The sequence below is a fragment of the Gymnodraco acuticeps genome, unplaced genomic scaffold (genome assembly GCF_902827175.1).
Source record: "Gymnodraco acuticeps unplaced genomic scaffold, fGymAcu1.1, whole genome shotgun sequence".
Taxonomy (NCBI): Eukaryota; Metazoa; Chordata; class Actinopteri; order Perciformes; family Bathydraconidae; genus Gymnodraco; species Gymnodraco acuticeps.
In genome coordinates this window covers 65,271-87,133 of record NW_022991640.1, presented here as the reverse complement: position 1 = coordinate 87,133, position 21,863 = coordinate 65,271, and the positions used below count along the sequence as shown (strand labels likewise).

At 41.7% G+C, this 21,863-nt stretch overlaps 1 protein-coding gene across 4 annotated transcripts in view; it reads right to left on the bottom strand.

Annotated features, from left to right (window-relative positions):
- The window catches only part of pik3cb (phosphatidylinositol-4,5-bisphosphate 3-kinase, catalytic subunit beta), a 105,708-nt gene that overhangs the window by 21,953 nt on the left and 61,892 nt on the right, over positions 1-21,863 (bottom strand). For 3 of the 4 annotated variants that reach the window (XM_034198472.1, XM_034198469.1, XM_034198470.1), the window contains 7 exons: positions 20,270-20,449; positions 14,721-14,888; positions 8,552-8,641; positions 7,330-7,584; positions 4,917-5,013; positions 4,204-4,334; positions 1,491-1,541 (listed from right to left, as the gene is read on the bottom strand). In XM_034198472.1, coding sequence (XP_034054363.1) covers positions 1,491-1,541; positions 4,204-4,334; positions 4,917-5,013; positions 7,330-7,584; positions 8,552-8,641; positions 14,721-14,888; positions 20,270-20,449 — 972 coding nt within the window. The remainder of the gene's footprint in view (positions 1-1,490; positions 1,542-4,203; positions 4,335-4,916; positions 5,014-7,329; positions 7,585-8,551; positions 8,642-14,720; positions 14,889-20,269; positions 20,450-21,863) is intronic. The other variant, XM_034198471.1, reaches the window with a different exon arrangement.

Genomic DNA, 21,863 nt, shown 5'->3' with positions numbered 1-21,863 from the left:
GTTGGAAACCACTGCTGAAATGTACCACAAGGTGGCAGGAGTGTTTCAGAGCATCCAGGAAAGTGTACATCATGTGCATTCGACACAATCCAAACCAAGGCCTAACATTGTGTCGGTTTAAAACAAGTTGTAAGGTGTCGATTTAAAGAGGGACACGTGTCCTTTAAGCATTTAATCAAACTGAGTAGAGGTCAAATAAACATTTGGCAGATTAAACTTTCTTTACGCTGGAAGACGAATAACCCAACTGTGTGGATCTGTAAGCTGATTTACCATAACTAACAGTTTACACGGTATACAAAGTTGCATTGGGAGCTAATCTGCCGTTTCTCACACAGACACCTCATGTAGAAATGGTGCGTTCAGGCATGCCCTTTACATAACACAGGGTTACGTAACCGGCTGCAACACACCCAGCAGAGGGTTTTCAGTTGAGGGGCGGTGAGACAGGAAAACATACGAGTAATCTGATCAGAGTTTCTAGTTTTGAAGGGGATTGGAATAATTCAGCAGCTACACCCTGCTGATAACAATGTGTTTCCAAGGGAACTGGCAGTGTGAGATTATACACTAGTGTGTGTGTGTGTGTGTGTGTGTGGGTGTGTGTGTGTGTGTGTGTGTGTGTGTGTGGGAGAGAAATTATTACGCAGCATTTCTCACAGGACAACTTTAAACAAATACCTCACTTTATTTTCACCTGGTCTTTCTTTTACAGAGGTGGGAGAAGAACTCAGATCTTGTACTTGAGTAAAAGTCAGGGTTCATACACTTTTTCACCAATGATTTTCAATGACCTTTACCTACTTTTCCATGACCAAAAACATTACTCTGAGACTTTTCCAGGTTTGTAATGACCGTAAGAACCCTGAAAAGTAGAAGTACTCAGATCTTGTACTTGAGTAAAAGTAGAAGTACTCAGATCTTGTACTTGAGTAAAAGTAGAAGTACCAGAGTGTAGGAATACTCTGTTACAGTAAAAGTCCTGCATTCAAAATGTTACTCAAGTAAAAGTAGAAAAGTGTTCTCATCAAAATATAGTGAAAGTAGCGACAGTAAAAGTAGTCGTTGTGCAGATTGGTCCATTTCAGAATAATATATATGATATGTTTTATAATGATTGATCATGAAAGTGTTCTCAAAGCTGGTAAAGGTGCAGCTAGTTTGAATGACTTTGTAGACTGCAGGGTAGCTGGTGGATTTACTCCAGGTGGAACTAAAGTCTGATTCAACACTTGATTATATTTCACATCATTCATCCACATCTGTGAAGTAACTAAAGGTATTAAATACATGTAGTGGAGGAAAAGTACACCATTTACCTCTGAACTGTAGTGGAGTAGAAGTACACAGTAGCATACAATTGAAATACTCAAGTAAGTACAAGTACCTCAAAAAAGTACAGTACTTGATTGAATGTACTTAGTTACTAGTCACTCAGTAGTCTTTTATGTATTTTAAACACAAGTATCTCCCACTGTACTTGAACTCACCATGGGAACGCTGTCACTTGCTCCGGCGATTTCTGCGGCTTTTTCCAGTATCTGCAAAAAAAGTAAGTAAGTGATCACAAATTGCATTAGGCAAGCCGAGCACATCGTGATCCTCTTCATCATCATCATCACCACCATCATCATCATCATCATCATCGTCATCATCATGTGCCATAATGAAGAGTATTAAGGCACTGCCATGACGAATTCAACTGCAGTCAAGTCTTTAAAAAAGGGCCTCAGAGCTTTCATCCGTGACACGTTCCACTGCAGTAGTAATTTGTTCATATTTGTCCAAATTCTGGCAAAAAGGTAGGTTTATGTTGGAGAAATACTGTGGTCTCCCCTTTATGGGTTGTTTTAATGCACTGATACTATGTGTGACTCTGCACTGGGTATGACCTTGCAGCTGCCTCTTCTTGTGATAGGAGGAGGCAGGGCATTTCAGGTTATTGATATTTATGAGAAGACACATTCTTGTTGTCTCCTAAATATCTCATTTCTACGAGGCGTGAAGGAAGTACGTGACTCTTTCCAGAAGACGTCGCAGATATCCCCGTCACCTTTCCGACACCTGCTGATGATATTAGCGCCACCTCGATTTACGACTTTGTTGTTATCGCCGTGTTTTGGACTATATACATGTAAGCCTGATGTTTTTTGCTGCTCCGGTGAGCAACATACCCCATGTGTGTGAGTTAACCCATATCCTTTGTGTGTGATTTAACTCTGCTCCTTCTTGCAAGAATAGATTAGTACCTGATTATTGATTCTCAACCTGGTGTCGAGTGATATTTTCCTAACATAATTCCTACGAGCCGGATCCAAGACCTCCTTTTTTCTCCGGACAAACGAGCCTGACACTGTGCACAGGGAGTCTAGGACTCTTAAAAAAAGACCCCTACCTTGTTTCATTTACAAAGAAACCATTTGGTAAATAGGGGGGCCAGGTTTCGCTGGAGAGGAGAGGAGAGAATCCTCTTTTCCACTACACAAAAAACACCAACACTCATTAACACATGGCTTTTGTCTTCAGTTGGAAAGGGTACAATAAGCATTCATTTCAGGGACAAATAACTGTATAATTCATCTCAGGTATTTATTGAAAAATGACACCTAGAGGGACCCTTTTTCTTATTTGATATGTGAGGTGTTTTGAAGGATTGATTAAATACAATAAACACATGTTTTCAACTAATAAACAAACAATTCAGATGTTTTCCCAAAAGCTATTAACAGAAACTTGACTTAAAACGTAAACAAACTCAACAGAAACTAAATAAAACTAACTGTAACTTGTAAACTTTGTTCATCTTCACAGCTCCACTGTCTCACATGGTGTTCCTCAGGGGTCAGTATTGGGTCCACTCCTGTTTATTATCTACCTACTCCCCCTTGGCACTATCCTCCGTCATCATAATGTCCATTTCCACTGTTACGCCGACGATACCCAGGTCTACATTTCCAGCAAACCCAACACTGCCCTCCCCCAACCTCTCTCACCAACTGCCTCCAGGACATCAGGAGCTGGATGAGCAGGAACTTCCTAAAACTCAACGGCAGCAAAACCGAAGCCCTGCTGGTTGGCACCAAAACCACCCTTTCCAAAACCTCATCCTCCCCTGCCTCCAACCTCATCATTGATGGCTACTCCATCCCCTTCTCTGGTCAAGTTAAGAGCCTTGGTGTCATCCTGGACAGCTTCCTCTCATTTTCACCTCACATAAATAACATCACCCGGACTGCCTTCTTCCACATACGCAACATCTCCAGACTCCACCCATCCCTTTCTCAATCAAACACTGAAGTCCTGGTCAATGCATTTGTCACGTCCCGCATCGACTACTGTAACGCCATCCTCTCGGGCATACCCACCAAGCTCATCAATAAACTACAAATCATACAGAACTCCGCAGCCCGGATCATCACCGGCACCAAGGCCTCCGAACACATCACCCCCATCCTCATCCAACTCCACTGGCTCCCTGTTCAATCCCGTATCAACTTCAAAAACCTACTGCTCACTTACAAAGCCCTACATAACCTGCCCCCCCCCTATCTGGCTGACCTTCTTCAGGAGTACACCCCCTCCGCTCCTCCTCTGCTTGTCTGCTGACCGTCCCCACCCCACGTCACCATGAGTGCTCGGGCTTTTAGCTGCACTGCTCCCAGACTCTGGAACTCCCCCCCCCCCCGCACATCCGACAGTCAGACACAATCACCATATTCAAATCCCAATTAAAAACCCACCTGTTCAAATCTGCTTACTCACTGTAGTGCTCCCCATTATATGTTTCATTTGTGTCCACTTGACTCCTCCATGATTTCCTGTTTGTGTTTTTATCATGTTCTGTTGCCTATTTGCGTTTTCTGTTTTTTATGATTTTTTATTTTTAACAAATTGTACGGTGTCCTTGGGTGTCATGCAAGGCACCTACAAATAAAATGTATTATTATTATTATTATCTTGACACTGTCTCAACAATCAATAACTCTGGTTTGAGAGTTTGATAGAGAGACTGAGTAAATAACAGATAAACGATAGAAGGAAATTGCTTTTACTGTAAACTTAACCCCTTTTTTTGGTGCTTTTGTGACCACAAGTATATTGACAAATGTTCAAAAACACAGATTTACTCATTTACTGGCAGTGTGAAAGGCGTCGTCTATCACCAATAGATAAGGGGAACAGGAGTGAGAACAGCTGTCTGACCTTGTCGAAGGGAGGGAAGATGATGGAGTGAGACGAGTACTCGGGGAAGTGGATGTGCAGCGCTGTGGCGTTCTCCGTGTACGGGTTGGTCTGGATGGTTCCTATGGGGTTCAGCATCTCTTCAAGTTCATCTGCGGGAGAAGCACATAGGAAAGCATGAAATAACAGGCATGCACTGCAAAAAGTGGACATCTTGTAGTACATTTGTCTAATTTCTAGTCTTGACACTTGATATAAGACATAACTGAAGACTCTTGAAAACATCTTATTTTGAATTGAATCGATTTTTTTAAGCTGCTGTGGTATTTGTAAAAGATGGATCATATGGTTTGAAAAATGACATCTTACTTGATTCTAGAAAACACATATTTATTGGAAAAATCCACACAAGAAATACAACTTTTTAGCATTTCTGGCTTATTTTGTAACAACATTTCCTCATCCTGGTAAAAATATAGTTAGAAATAAGTTTTCCCAGCTCATTACAAGATCTTATTTCTTATTCGTCTAAATATCCAGCAAGCAAATGTTCACTTGTTCTATTTGTAGATTTCTTGATTTATTCAAATTGAAAACACCTTGTTTTTATAATTGTTTTACTTGATTTGGGAGCAGCATTTTGTCCTGTGACACTGGAGTATTGTGGTACTGTGATGGGAGCGCTCATTTAACCCTAGATGTGTTTTTATTAGCAGATATAACGGAGGGTGTACCAGGAAAGGAGGACCAGCAGTGCAGGATGATGTCTCCCGTCTTCAGCTGGCCTTTGTAGTCGAACACCATGGTGTTGACCCAGGCTATGGGGTAGTGCTGGATCACAGAGAGAGAAATAGGGATTAGTCAATGTGCTTATACATATTGTTTACATGTGTTGAAATTGTACACACTTTTAGGTATTTTTAGGCCCTTATATAGCAGCTTTTTTCAGACGGGGAGGGACTAAAAACTGACGCGCAAGAATAGATTTGTTCCACTTCTTGAATGTGTTTTACCTTTAATTCCTCAACAAGTAGGCACAAATACTATCTGACTAGTTACCTAATTCAAAAAAGTGCAGTCAGCAATACATTTTACTCCCAGGATCCCCCCCTCTTTCTGTTAATGCCAACAAGTGTAAACAAGTCCCCTAGTCCTGAAATATCATGTCTTAATGCTGGCCAGGAAAGCATCGATCTCAGAGGTTATGTTAAGACTATAAAATATAGTAAAACCCCTGGAATCTCTTGATGTTAAATACTGTCTGGAGTTATCAAAAGTATCACAGGACAGTGTCTATGGAAAAATGCTGGACTTGAGCTCGTCAGATTATCATTTTGTTCCATGTGTTATAAGTGTAACATGTTTTGTGCGTCCTCGTTTCATTTTCCATTATCATTAGATCAGTCTTGTATTAGAAACGTGTTGCAATATCATGTTGTTTTGTGTGCCTCCTAAGAAATAACATTCAAATACAAATATTGACAGGGTGTGACAGTCGCAGATTGATCAAAGTGTTTCTTATAAACTGTAGTGGCAGGGGGAAAGGTTACGGCATGTGGTTTAGATTGAAAATGAAATGACATCTATGATACATGTGTATTATCCTCGCAACTACAGTTGTTAAATGTCCACTTTCATGTGAGGTTTGAGGGTGTGGTTCTGCAAGCCTCATCTACATATTCACCTGTCGCGGCGCGCCCAGAGGCTTTTTAGTGGGCGCGTCAACAGGATGCCGAGGGTTGGTTCTCACGGGAGGAGGAAGTGTGTGTGGTGAATGCTGGTATTCAGCGGGATAGTGTAATTTCCTCAACATGGGACGGGGAAGTGAATGAAAACCCGAATCTGTGGATATTGCATCGACGGACCAAAAGCACGTCTCAGTGGAGAGGACGCGCTCAAAGAGAGATATTCTCTACAACCCCGGGGGAGATCGCTCCTCTGGGACACGCCGGTCCTCGTGTTTCCTTTTTGTGTGGATTATAGCCTGAAAAGGCCTACAAACATTTCTGTTTTTGCCGCCGACGGGCGCAGGAGCAATGAACAATAATGGCCTGGATTAGGCAGTAAAGACAATTTTGGTGTATCGCAGAGTGGATTGTTTAATTTTGTTTGTGTTGTTTGGCTGGAAAACCGTCAATATAATGGATCAATGCATGAAATCTGTCTCTGTTTATTTTGTTTAAGGAGTAGATTGTCCGTTTATCAGTTCTGTTTACCTTTATAATATTATTTCATTCAAGAAACCCTTGTGCGTTTAATTAACACAACTACTTTAGATAGTTGATTGTTACAGGGTGTATGCAGGAATCCTGAAGTCAGATGTAAAACCTTTTAAGACCTTTTTTAAGACCCTTTCCAAACATGTTAAGATCGCCACTTGGAGTTTTAACCGGTTACCTTGGCGACACACTTTACCTCACATTGACTATATACAGTATTGATTGTCCTTCCCCAATAATAGGTGAAACATATGCAATAATAAACCCAGAGTTTTTATTATCAACAAATGATAAGATGCAATCTGTGAACAAAGTTTGTCTAAAATGACAGAATTATTAGTTTTTGACTAGATTGACGGAAATAGAATAAAAGTTGACTAAATGTTAGGACTTTAGCGACTCAAACTACGGAGGCTAACTAGGATGACTTAAAAACTAAACAAGTTATTTTTTTCTTCTTGCTCTTCTATTCTGTAATGTCTCCTACACTACAACAACTTGAAATCTTGACATATGTGTCTAATATCTAGTCAGAATGTCTCTACACCCGATATAAGACACAATAACTTCAGAAGTAACACTGCAGTGAGATATCGGGTCTTGTTTTTAGACAATGCATCATCTTGTTACGTCAAATAATCTTATTTTGAATTGCTTCTCAGATGAAACACATTTTTTTACATATTTATTAGAAAACTATAACATCAGAACACAGAAAACTTTGAGCATTTGCGGCTTATTTTGTAACACAAAATGTCCTGATTCTGGTCAAATATAGTTCAAAATGAGTTCTCCCCGCTAATTACAAGATCTGATTTATCTAAATATCCCTTCTTATTTCAAGTTCTCTTAACAAGCTAAACTTGTTTTTGGAGCAGCATTTCTTCCAGTGTACACCTTATTTGCCTTGTTCAGGTGTGTCTCTTACCACTTTCCCTGCTTTGCGGATGGTCTGGTACTTGTTGCTGTGAGAGTTCTTGGTGGACTTCTGCTTCTTGACCTTGTCCATGACGGCATAGATGGCGAAGCAGAGGCGGGTCATGCGCGGCAGGTCGCAGACGGACAGGTCGAACTCCAGCGTGCTGTCCTTCCAGGTGTGGTCCGAGCGCCCGCTGCTCTCACTGCTCACCGCCGGCTTACACAGCAGCTCCGTGCCGTGGAAGAGCCCCGCCCTCACCTGGACCTGAGAGTGAGTGTGTGTGTGTGTGTGTGTGTGTGTGTGTGTGTGTGTGTGTGTGTGTGTGTGTGTGTGTGTGTGAAGGGAAGCAAGGGGAACACATTATTTTGTATTGTGTGCTACATTTGAGTTCAAGTTTTTCTCTTATGTCTCAATTATATTTAATTATGCACTTTTGGAGAAGCCTTGGAAGAGCCCCGCCCTCACCTGGACCAGTGTGTGTGTGTGTGTGTGTGTGTGTGTGTGTGTGTGTGTGTGTGTGTGTGTGTGTGTGTGTGTGTGTGTGTGTGTGGAAGCAAGGGTATAGCATTAGCTTTCATCGTGTTGTTGCATTTGATTATTATTCACAAGCTAGTCTGCGTTTTGTCTCAGCCAAATTGAGAAAAAGTCTTTACATCAACCTAAATTCTTGAGCTCTGTAAAGTGCTTGAAGGTCCCATGTCATGCTTTTCCGGTTATTACCCGTCCCCTTGTGTGCTATGAAGGTTTTTGGGTTGGGTTAGTGCTAGTGGACATGGGACCTTTAAAGTGCCTAGATATTTGTATATTAGTGCAATAACCAGTTGTGTATTCCCCTGTCCAGTATTGCATTTGACTGGCCACCTCTGTTGTGATTGATCGACCGCTTAGAGATGTCCCGCCCCTTAGCCTATCATCTACAATGTGTTGGAGCACTAGCTAATGATTGTCACATAGTAAAGTCACTATGTTAGGAAGTAAACAAAGGAGACAAATGGAGGCATTTTTGTGTGTGGGAAACATCCTCTGGAGGGGACACAGAGATGTTAGCCTTTGCCGACCATTTACATGCACAAAAACCTAAATAACAAACTACAGGAAATGGAAAGCCCCAAAAAGCCTAATAGGACCTCTTCTTTAAATCTAGTCTTAAGCTATGCATGCAGGTGTTGGGTGTGCAGTTACCAGGAACATAAATGACCGTTTCATGAATGTCTACAAAGCAATAATTCACCTTGGCAGTCTCTTCAGCGTTCACCTTGCTGCCGTTCACCAGGACGATCTTAAAGGGGGTAGCCACGTCCCAAACACACGTCTGTACTTGCTGCAGAGAGGGAGAAAGAGACTTGCAGTGAGGGAGCAGCATTAGCATAACACACTGTAGAAATATGTGCTCCTTCACACACCCAGAACACACACTACACAAACAGTGTGTGAGGTCAGGCGGGTCGTTCTGATGTCAAGCAGAGTGGATTTGCGAGGGTCAGCAGTCAGCAGGAAAAACAGCATCACATGACACCTAGAGTCCATGAACATGACTAACCAGCTCACTTCCTGCTGTTTGCTGCCTGTGTGTGTGTGTGTTGATGAGTTTTTGTGTGAGCGCGATGGTGTGTGTAATTGTGTCTCTCGTTAGATAAGAGACGCAGAACACAATGTACTTTATCCTCACTGAGACCCCCCTCGTCTTCTCCTGTTGAGAGACCAATTTTCAGTTTACCCAGACCATAACAACACCCATTAACAGTTTACTCTAAAAATAAATATCACTTTCTGTTACAGGCAGACACTCTTCTGGGAAGCTTATACAGGTCTGTAGAGAATCTGTGTCTGCTTCCTTCTCCTTCAATCTGCCTCCAATGCACTGCAGTACATTTGTATTGCACTGAATGGTCACAAATGGCAACATTAAATGAGCATGAGAAACAAACAATAAGGATTCATTAGGATGAACCCTACAAATAATCAAGAAATCAAAGTCAAAATCCTTTAAAAACAGAGCAGCAACAATAAGTCAATTTTGGGTGGTAAAATCAAATATTGCAGAAAATGTAGGTTTTGTTTTGTTATTAGGGCCGGGACTTTAACGCGTTAATTAAGATTAATTAATTACACAAAAATTAACGCGTTAAAAAAATTAACGCATTTTAATCGCACTTATTTTTGCACCGCGGAACGTTTCTCACTGGATGAGTTTCAGGCGTACCGATTATACTGGAGCACCAACTAACGTTCATGACTTCAGACAACAACAAACCACAGTGAACAACAGTGGGAAATGTTGTTTTAAAAAACGGACGGATGGAAGCGTCGATAAGAGCACGGTTGTGTGCAAATTATGCAAAAAGGAATTTGCATATCACCGCAGCACATCAAGCCTCAAGTATCACCTCAATGCAAAACATATAGCAGCTAGCGTGGAAGCTAGCGTGGACGTTAGCCTCTTTTATCGCGTTCACACCAAAAAGAGCCGGTACTAAAATTAGTTCATGAGAACCTTTTTACCCCCACGAAAGTCCCTGCTAGAGAGCAGAGAGCTGCTAGAGAGCAGGGACTTTCGCACGGGTCTCTTGTGAGAAAAGAGCTATATTTCTGATTGGCTGGGCGGATTGCAAACCACGCCCCGTAAAACTCCCAAAAAGTTTTGTGAATTTTATTATCCTCGCATTAGCATTATTAGCATTAGCCCAGCGCAGAAACGCAGAGAGACTAACTTATGGCAACACAAAATAAAACATGGGAGCGGTGGAGATGAGGAGGTGTCGGCGTTCTGGCGATTTATTCGGAAGGCTGCTGGGACTCACACACAGTGACGTCACAGCTACCCACAATGCAACGCGCGCCATATATTTTTTTATAAAGACGCCATTTTTCTGGAGGTGCAAAAATCCTGGAGGTGCAAATATAAACAGCTAGCTAACGTAGCCAGGCAGAGCGCACTAGGTTTTTTTTCTGAATTAACGACCGAAGAAATCGCTGCATGTCTTCGGATTACATCTCTGGACTTGAGGGGTGTGCTCTAGGTCGTTACCAGCGTAAACTAGAGCTGTGTGGGTTGTTGGATGTACAATGTATGGAATTACGACCCTCAAAAGTGGCCTTCGGTCGATTTTGGCAGCATCTACGTCTATCTTCTGGAAACACCAGGTGAATATCCCACTTGTCACAATAATATTATCATGCCAATGTATATATGTGGTATTTTAGAGTTGACTATATTGATTAAGGAATCGACTGATATTCTGCTTGCACCTCGCGTGAAATGGTAGATACCGGAAGTACGGTGTCGCCCTCGGCCCAAAACCCGTATGTGTGTGTGAAAGAATCCTGATCAAACGTATGTATTTTAAAGTAGTTAATGACACAATGGTGTTGTGTAATTCCTCGAGTCCAGTTAGTCTCAATGGACTTAGGGACGGGTACCGAGCCCCGGTATTAAACGGGCCCCGGGGCTGAATTATTAAAGACCGTGGTACCGTTAAGCTCCGATGTTAGCGGTCTTTTTATCGGTACTGGAGACATGTAAAACATACATGTCATGTGTATTATTGCTAGACGAACATTATATTGCTGTTTTAGTGTCGCCAACTCCGTTTCTAATATGCAAAATGCTTCTATGATTATTTTTTGTATTTTCGATCTCTCTCCCCCGACTGCTTGCGAGGGGGCGGAGCAGTTTACACACACGCAGCTGCTACATGCAGCAACTAGTGATGGGAATTTCGGCTCTTCTTGGTGAGCCGGATCATTTGGCTCGGCTCACCAAGAAGAGCCGGCTCTTTCGGCTCCCAAACGGCTCTTCAGTTTACCACATATTATACCTTAATTCAATCAAATGTAGCCCTGTTTTGACTAATGATTTGTACACATATATCACTTAAATTATTCAATACATCCTTTGTACTGAAGTATTCAAAAGTAAAAATTACATGTTTAATATCAATGATTTGCTGTGGCCAATTGTTTTCATTGCATTTACAGACCCTTGCAACTCTCTGATACCACCCAATGAATGCATTGACTTGCTTGTAGAACCACGCTACACAAAACAGATAGCAACACCTATAAAAACTATTTTTAAAAAAGGGGGGCTACTGTATCGACCTATATAAACTATATAAATATAGTTTTTTTTTCAAAATACCAAAAAGATCCTGCATTTTAACCATGCCTCATTTCGCTCTATTTGCTCTTTCCAGCGCTGTTTTTGCAGGGGGCTGATTCTGTGAGCTGCAGCTGACTACGCCCCCCTGCAGGAGAGGGGAGCGTGCTCTGAGATCAGCTGCTGGGCTGTCAGAAGAGGGGGAGAAAAAGAGATCTCCGTCCTCCGTGTTTTATTCTTAAAGAAGTAAGAAGATAAGTAATGGGGCAGAAACCCTCCTTTTTACGCAGCGGTCCAGACATAGACATCAAACGGCGACACATATTCAGTGGGCAGTTCCTTTGGCATTAGGGCAGGGATATCTAGATACTTTCCAAAGTTTGACATCATGAAGTGTGCTACTTTTAAAGCAAGCAACGATGTTTTCAAATCAAAAAGCTCCTCAAAAACGCTATCGAAGCAGTTCCTGCCGTTTCTACGTTAGTTCAAACGGTAACAAGGGACTACTTTTCTTAGCGGATGCATGTCAATTTAAATCAATACATACAACTATTTTTTAAATCAATAAAATCATTTTCTAAATCCATAAAAGCATTTAATATTGGGAGTCATGTCGTTACTTTGTTGAGAATGTGGCCGTGTAATAAGCGGGATAATGTGCACATTGCATAATGTGCCTTCAAGCCGATCTAGATCCCTCCGCAAAAAAAAAAACCGGCTCGTTCGCGGGCGAGAGCCGGCTCCCGTCGTTCACTTAAAAGAGCCGACTCGTTCGCGACCGACACATCACTAGCAGCAACACACACACGGAGAAGATGGCGGAGAGAACGCGCTCCGAGGTGGTTAAACTTTACCCGTCTCGATGCTCGTTGCCTAAAGTGCAATAAGAGTTTAGCATGTGAGGGCGGTAACACGAGCAATGTGTCTAAACATTTATCAAAAGTGCTCCACATCCAGACGGAGGAATGCACCGGGTTCGACTGTCTTTCTAGTAGCTCTGTAGCCCCGTCCACGAGGAACGTTTCCACGTCAGGTGTTATGTATGCTAGCAGCAACACACGGAGTTAACTACATTATTCAAACATGGGTTAATGATTAGAGGAAACTGAGTTATTTAGTTTGTAAAAGTTTCAGCTATTCTGTTTACAGTTCTGTCATCACATTATTTAATACGATTTGTTAAAACACTGTTGTTTCTTTTGATGTGAAATATTATGTATTTAATTTAAATAAAAAGCAATGTTAGTTTTGTTCACAATTTGTTTAGTTAGTTTACCTTATTTTGTTCTCCAAAAGAACCGATAAGAGTACCGTTAAAAAACCGGACCGATAAGCGGTATCGATAAAAGTAGTAGTACCGTTAAAACCTTAACGATACCCATCACTAAATGGACTCATAACAAAATGTGGAAGTAATGCTAAACTGGTGGCTTAGTTTACTGTAAACCAACGTCTAATCAGAAGGAGTGAACAGTGGGAACACGTTTTAAAATAACACTGTCATGTATTTGATGCGATACATTTCAGACGATCACACACACTGTAGTGGAGAGTTAGAGATAACTCAGTGTTGGCACTAGTTTTGTGTCTATCACTAGGTTCACCCAGGTGTGTCGGCCAGAACACCACTGAAGGCCAAAGGTCCAGAATAGAGGAAATGAGGAGCTAAGATGAGGCTTGACTTCTTTATTTATTTAGGCAGACGTACAGATATTTGTCTGTGTGTGGTTTTTCGTTCATTTACGCACACAATACGAAACTTAAGACGGCCTAACTTTCCTGGAACTACTGACGCACATTACCCTCTGAAATGTAACGTCATCCAAACCACGTGGGTTAGCCCCTCCCCACTATGAAGGCACAACTTAACAGGTATCAACTCTGTATAATAAAATAATATATATATATCAATAACTATAACTTTGGGGCCTTTTCTCTACACACACGGTGAATACACAACCCTGTTTCCAAAGTGCTGATTCTCTGTCTGTTAGAGGAAAATAAGGAGCCCCTCCCCACGCCCCTCTGAGAGAGATTTGGTTAAAAAGAACACAATGGTGCTCTAGGAGGAGATTCAGGTGATAAGGTGGACACACACACACACACACACACACACACACACAATAACAAAGGCCAATTAAATTCAGTCTGACATTTGGATGCACACAAGGAGGAGTGAGGTCAGCTACACCTGGCAGCAGAGAGGAAGACGGCCATGTTTTCTGACAACGTGGCAGATGCAGAACAGCGGCTCATAAAAGACAGGTGGCTGCTGCCAGGTTCAGAACATGTTTACTCTGTAAAGCTCCACACCTGCCACGCTCACTGCAGGTGAAACAATTATCTGAGCAGCTTTGAGTGTTTCAGGGAAACCAGGACACGACTCAGTAAACACTGGAGGAGGGTCTAGAGTTAAAAAAAGAACTGTTTGATACAGTATGTTCATCACACGGTCAGTTTGAGTTGTTATTGTGCCAAACAATCATTTCAGCCACATCAATGACAGTTATTATGACTTAGTACTACCATCTTGATTTGTATTTTTACATTATCATAGCACCAGATGCAGTAGAGGGACTTATTGCAGAAGTCAGTCTGTATTTGTTTTTGTATTATTTTACTTGGATCTGATTGGTCGATTTAGGCTTGAAATGGTCTCTTTCTTGATAGCAGATTGGTGCTAATGATGCTTTGATCAATGGGACTATGTGCATATCAATCCGCAGAAAGAAGTACATGTATTGTCAGCTGTGGTCAACAAACATCGGTTTTACTCCATCAAGACACCCAAAGAACACTTTTTGATTATTCATTTTTATATTTGTGGAGAGCAGGAAAGGTTGAAAGACAGAGCGATGGACGTCAGAGAAATCAGCAGAAGAAGACAGACAGGAAGTAAAGACTAACGGGAACACAGTATGGATTCTGGCAGTGTTTAAAGACTGGTAAGGAAAAAGGAAATGTGAACATGTGACTTGGACAGTTAAAGAAAACTTCAATCAGTGCTGCCGTCATTTTAAGTTACTGTACGTTGTAGAACGGGCTATTTTTTTGTTGTAAAATCATGTTTAAATCAATATGTTGTGTGAAGTTATTGACTTATTTGGCGAGAAGCTGTGTAATATTACATTATCAGAGGGGTGTTGAATCACCCTAAAGGAGTTACTTCCCTTACAAGAATTCCAACAAGCTGAAATGATAACATTTGTTTGACCTTAGCCACTCAAGCAAATGTTGAATCAACAAGATCACCGCAACGCAGAAGTGAGAAATGCAGTCATTCACACGTTGATGCACTGACCGTGGGAACCCGTCTCTTGGGAGGTAGAGGCAACGGGGGGTTGGAGGACTTCCGGCTGACCACGGCACCGATGGCACAGATTTCTTTGTCGAACATCACCTTGATGGTGCTGGAGTGCACCAGGGTCAGGTGCGGGGACTCCTTGGCCTGCATGCATGTGCGGATGTACTGCAAACAAGACAGGACGGGACATATTTAAAAGATCTGTGCATATTAAAAGTCCCCTATTATGCAAAATCCACTTTTGCATGTCTCTTCTACATCAACATGTGTCCCCTCTTCTTCATGTCTCTTCTACATCAACATGTGTCCCCTCTTCTTCATGTCTCTTCTACATCAACATGTGTCCCCTCTTCTCCATGTCTCTTCTACATCAACATGTGTCCCCTCTTCTTCATGTCTCTTCTACATCAACATGTGTCCCCTCTTCTCCATGTCTCTTCTACATCAACATGTGTCCCCTCTTCTTCATGTCTCTTCTACATCAACATGTGTCCCCTCTTCTCCATGTCTCTTCTACATCAACATGTGTCCCCTCTTCTCCATGTCTCTTCTACATCAACATGTGTCCCCTCTTCTTCATGTCTCTTCTACATCAACATGTGTCCCCTCTGTGGAAAGAGACTCTGAAAGTGTCAGGAAAAAATATTCTCTCTTTTTGTCCTGATCCATTTCTATAAAAACCTGTCTGAAAATGAGCTGATCAGATTTTGGCCAATTCATGATGTCATAACGATGTTTTGGCTTGCGTAACTATTAGCCAATCACCAACCAAGGTAAACCCCCCCCCCCTTATCACCTGAATCTCCTCCTAGAGCACCATTGAGTTCTTTGCAACCAAATCTCTCTCAGAGGGGCGTGGGGAGGGGCTCCTTATTTTCATCTAAAGTAACAGACAGAGAATCAGCACTTTGGAAACAGGGTTGAAACAGAGGGGATTATGGGTAATGCTGCAATGATCTGTTTGGTGTTTCAGCCAATCAGAGACAGGCTCTGTATATATCTGAGACCTGTAATATATTGATGAAAAACAGTATAATAGGGGCATTTTAAAGCTAAACAGAGAAATGCTAGATCCCTATTTATGGGTTTGCGGTGTTGATGTTGACCTTTCATTTTGTGCAATCACCGTAATATAAAGAAACATAAAAAGTGAGGTGTGCAAAAGCCTTGCTGTATTAAAATAAAAGTACCTATACAGTATGGATACTTAAACATGCCATAACAAGTGGAATGTATGCACAGTAGACTTATTAAAATGCTTGCAGGGGTGCTGACAGGAAGGAATCCATCTCCTTGCAAATACTTTGGTATTATAATTAATTTAAATCTTATTGCATGTCCCCTACCAAACTAATTTAGCTGAACTTCAGATGCAAACACATTTATCTCCTGAGGCTGCAGACCCCTGCCTCAACGCTATATATATCCGACACAACAGCTGGACTCACAACACTATTAAGCGTATTAAATCCACCGAAGAATCATCCCACAGGCCATACGTCTATTAAACACCTGAACTTTTTAAAGAAAATCCATAAACATTCAGTTGTTTGCATTTTGCCAATTATTTATCTAATATATCATTCCATGTACTTGTATATAGACTCTTCTTGCACATTTCTATTTACTTGCACATACAAAACATTCTCTTGCACTAGTTTATCTGTTTTATTTGTTTTATGTCCTATATGTATATATATATATATATTATATATATTCACGTTGCACTGTTGGAGGAGCCTGTGACCTACGTTTTTCATTGCCATATCTACACTGTAGCTAATAGTTTAAAGAGTACATTTTAAAGGTCACCTATCATGCCATTTTTAGGCAATAGCACAGGTCTCTCAGATATATAAAAATATATTAAAAACATGTCTATGAAGTGTTTTGCTCAAAATACCAAACAGATCACCCATTCTAGCCATGCCTCATATCCCTCTATTTCACTTCCTGTTTCAAAAGTGCTGATTTGGGTATAAAGCTTTAAAAAAGGAGGGGTCTGAGCTCATGCGGGACCCGGCAGCTACTGTCTAAACTAAATACTGCGGTGATGAAACGCCATATCATGGATTATCAAGGATCTGAAACAGTCTGGAGCTCAAAGGCTTTCTCTCTTGCCGGTTATACCACAAGGTGAGTCCCTTTTTACTTCCTGCTTCTTCACACACATGCTCTCCAGTACAGGTTAGCTCCGAGTGTTAGCGATGCTAATGTAAACACAGACCATATTACGTCCAAAACAGTCGGGCATTGTTTCTGATAGCAACGTTTCTGATTGGGCCGTGGGTCCACATTTCAGATATTACGTCATATCGGACGCAAATCTGGATCAGCTCCATTGTAGCCCCGTTTTTAGAGATTTGGGTACGGAGGAAAAGAGAGAGGGTTTTATTTCCTGACGCTGCGTGAGTTCCCCGACACACCGGGGACTAGGGATGGGTATCGTTAAGGTTTTAACGGTACTACTACTTTTATCGATACCGCTTATCGGTCCGGTCTTTTAACGGTACTCTTATCGGTTCTTTTGGAGAACAAAATAAGGTAAACTAACTAAACAAATTGTGAACAAAACTAACATTGCTTTTTATTTAAATTAAATACATAATATTTCACATCAAAAGAAACGACAATGTTTTAACAAATCGTATTAAATAATCGTATTAAGTTTCCTCTAATCATTAACCCGTGTTTATATAATGTAGTTAACTCCGTATGTTGCTTCTAGCATACATAACACCTGACGTGGAAACGTTACTCGTGGACGGGGCTACAGAGCTACTAGAAAGACAGTCGAACCCGGTGCATTCCTCCGTCTGGATGTGGAACACTTTTGATAAATGTTTAGACACATTGCTCGTGTTACCGCCCTCACATGCTAAACTCTTATTGCACTTTAGGCATCGAGCATCGAGACGGGTAAAGTTTAACCACCTCGGAGCGCGTTCTCTCCGCCATCTCCTCCGTGTGTGTGTGTTGCTGCATGTAGCAGCTGCGTGTGTGTAAACTGCCCCGCCCCCTCGCACACAGACGGGGGAGAGATCTCGCCTGGATTGGAAAGATCGAAAATACTAAAAAAGATGCATTTTGCACGCTTTTTGCGTATTAGAAACGGAGTTGGCGACACTAAAACTGCAATATAATGTTTGTGTAGCAATAATACATATATTTTTTACATGTCTCCAGTACCGATAAAAAGACCGTTAACGTCGGAGCTTAACGGTACCACGGTCTTTAATAATTCAGCCCCGGGGCCCGTTTAATACCGGGGCTCGGTACCCATCCCTACCGGGGACACATCTTTATGTATAAAAGACATAAAAAAGTACATTTTGCATGATAGGTCCCCTTTAATGCAGATAGGTCAGATAGGTCCCCTTTAATGCAGAAATGTCATACAATGTCATTTTGAGCCTCTTAAATATTAAGATTTGCTTCATTTTTAAGCTTTGGATAGTTGGATATACTTTATTAATCCCCGTGGGGAAATTGTTTCTCTGCATTTGACCCATCCTAGTGTTAGGAGCAGTGGGCTGCCATTTTGATCGGCGCCCGGGGAGCAGTGTAGGGAACGGTGCCTTGCTCAGGGACACTTGGTAGCACTTGGTCTTGCCGGGACTTGAACTGGTGACCTTCCAGTTGCCAAGCCAAGTCCCTATCGACTTCGCCACCACCGCCCCTTTAACGTAATATTTAAGTGAATATTTAGAGTTTTGGACAAAACCAGGTGTCAAGGGTTTAAATTGGGCAAATGTTAAATGTTATGCATAAAGCAAAAAACGGAATACTGCCAGAAAATATACGAAACAAATTTGTTTTAAATTCAGAGGATGAGCATCATAGGAGGATATTAAATGTCAAGCATCAGTTTGCACGTACACTTTAAAGCAGATGTGTGTCTCTTGGCGTAAAGAAGTGGAATACTTTGCTGAATGATTTAAAGGGCTGTAAGAACATGTTTACGTTTAAGAAAATGTGTAAAGAAAGCGTAATCAGACCGTATGAAGTTGACTTTTGATTGTGTTCTGGTTTTATGTTTCAGTTTTTGTAAGCAACTATGACTGAAAGAATATGGCTTTTAAATAAGATTGTCTTCTCCCTGCTCCTTTCCACCATGCGCTATAAAAAAAAACTGTAAAAGTGTAATTTTTTTTGTTTTAAAATAACTACCATGTGTGGAATAAACAAACACATAAACAAATACATAATAATAAAAACCTTCTGGACATAGACATTGTCATTTCACAATTAAAATGTGGGTGGGAAATACAACAATAAAAACAGGACTGTCTCTATATCTGTTTGTGGACATGATGCAGACACAAGAGACCACCCCCTGAGCCTCTGACCCATGGATGTATAATAAGAACTGGATACAGCGTGGGAGGCGGGGTCTCGTTCTTTCCTATGAGAGCTGCTCATTAGCGCAGGAAGATAAAATGGCCCAACTTTTGAGAGAGCGAAACGTAACAGATTACCCATCATGCCTGGCTGTCAGAGCAGAAGAACCCGTATGTGCGCTCACAGAGCATGCGCCCCTTAAGCCCCGCCCCCGGAGCTCCCACTCTCGGCTCAGTAGAATGAATGGAGACTAGATCTAGATTCGGCTTTTAGTGCATTTTACAACTTTAAGGATCTAATGATTCAAATAAGGGCTATAAAATACTTCATACAGGGTAGTTTATTTAGTTTAAAAAAAAGTATCCGCTGATTTACAGACATCTCTTTCCATGTTAGTCAATGGGGAAAAGTCTTTCTGGGCCCAGTGACGTCACGGACTGATACGGGAGTTGTAGTACCGCCGTTTGGACACAACGAATATTTTCATCAGAGTCCGGCGCACTTCCTGGGGGCTTGGTCTGACCTTGTACTGGATGAGGGGCTGGTTTCTCTGTTGTGATTGGCTGTGAATAAGAGGATATGAAGGACAGACCATCTATTTCTATTTATAATTTTTTTGTTGAGAAAGGGGCCGGAAATATGAGATGATTTTCTTCTCCCTGCTCCTTTTCGGGTACGGTGTGTTTATAGAGACATGTTTTGTAAATAATTGTTAGACATTAAGTTGTGCATACCATGAACGGAACAAATACAAATTAAATTAACCGAAAAACCAACTGTCAAGGCTTTAAATTGGGCAAATGTTAAACGTCAGCCGTCTAATAGTAGAAGCCTTCTGGACATAGACATTGTCATTTCACAATTAAAATGTGGGTGGGAAATACAGCAATAACAACAAAAGCTCTTGTCTATCTCTATATCTGTTTGTGGACATGATGTAGACTTAAGAATAGTATATATCTTTATTGTCATCATACAAAGTACAACGACATTTCTTTGGCAACTCTCACTGCAGTAAAAAGAGTGGTAAAAGCAGAGGTAGTAGCGATGACAGTGCAACGAGATACAATTCAATGTGTATATTTACACTTCCAGTCTAAAAACTGTAATGTACAAAACTGTATAAGTGTAGTGTATTTCCTAACTGTGTGTTCTAAGAAAGGGTTATAGTAATAAGTATAAGCAGACCCCCCTGAGCCTCTGACCTTGTACTGGATGAGCGGCTGCTGTCCACAGAGGAACTCCAGGCAGTGGCTGACCCTCAGGACGTGCTGCCCCCTCCACGCCTCCTCCTCCGGCCCGTGGGTGGTCAGCCACTTCCTCACCGCCAGCTCGATGAGCTCCGGGGGGGTGCAGGAGGACGACACTTTGAGACTGGCCGAGTCCTGCAACACAGGAGAGGAAGGACACACACACAGAGATCAGTTTGGGGGTTTAAGAGCGCTTAAATGTTATATTATTCAAAGGTTTTATTGTCATATGCACAATAGTTAGTAGTTGTGGCAATGGAAATATTAAGCCCTAGGCTCCTCAAACAATGCAACATAAATATACACACATATGACATAAAACAATAAGAATAGTGCAAGTGGCCACTTTGCAAAGAAATGCAGAAGACGTAAATGATATGCATGTAAAAGAGAATAAGATAAGATAAAACCAGATTGTCAAAATTAAATACTGTACGTTTTTTTTCATAAGAAATATATCAAATCAAGTTTTATTTATATAGCACATTTAAAAACGATTTTTGGTCGAGTCAAAGTGCTGTACATGTAATAAAAACACATTACTACAATCACAATAAAAGACAATCATTTACAACAGAAATATAAAAAAAAAAAACACAGGGAAAAGTCAGGAGTCGTGCTCCGCTCTGACTAAAAGGCCAGGGAGAAGAAGTGAGTCTTTAGTGAGGATTTAAAAACCCCTAGGGTCTGGGCCGACCTCACATGCAGGGGCAGAGTGTTCCAGAGCCAGCTGCTGCGAAGGCTCGGTGCCCTCGGGATTTGAGCCTGGTCTTGGGCACTCTCAGCAGCAGCTGGTCAGCAGACCTTACAGCCCGTCCACATAGCGGCGTGCTTTGAAAGCTTCACCATTCACTTTGAATGGGGTGACGTCACTTTTCGCCGAACTGCATTGTGGGAAGCGACGCGGAGCTTTGCTGGCGTGGCTCGCTGCAAAGGTTGAGCAATGTTCAACTTTTGAAGCCTCGGCAGAAGCGTCAGCCAATCGAATCATATGCCAGTACAAGCTCTAGCCAATCAAACCGCTGCTTGTGTGTCAGGGGCGGGAGATTCATGTGATTGGTTGGTGGTCGAGTTTCAGACACGCCCGCCGGCAAGCTTCAACGCACGCCGCTGTGTGGACGGGCCGTTAAAGCTCTGGCTGGGGTGTAGCGATGGAGGAGTTTGGCTATATAGGCCGGAGCCAGCCCATTTAGGGCTTTGAAAACAAATAAAAGAAGTTTAAAATCAATTCGGAACCGAATTGGAAGCCAGCGTAGTGAGGCCAGAATTGGGGTGATGTGGTCACGCTTTGTGGCCAGTCAGAAGACGTGCAGCTGCGTTTTGGATGAGCTTCTAATTGAGTCCTGGTCCACACCCACATACAGAGCGTTGCAATAGTCCAGTCTCGAGGTAACAAAGGCATTCATAACCCTTTCTAGGTCTTTAAAAGATAAATACGACTTGGTCTTGGCCAATAGTCTTATTTATAAAAAAAAATTGTATTTAATATATGAGCTGTTGACAGTGTGTGTGTCTGTGCAGCTTGCAGATAATCTCAAACTCTGACCGT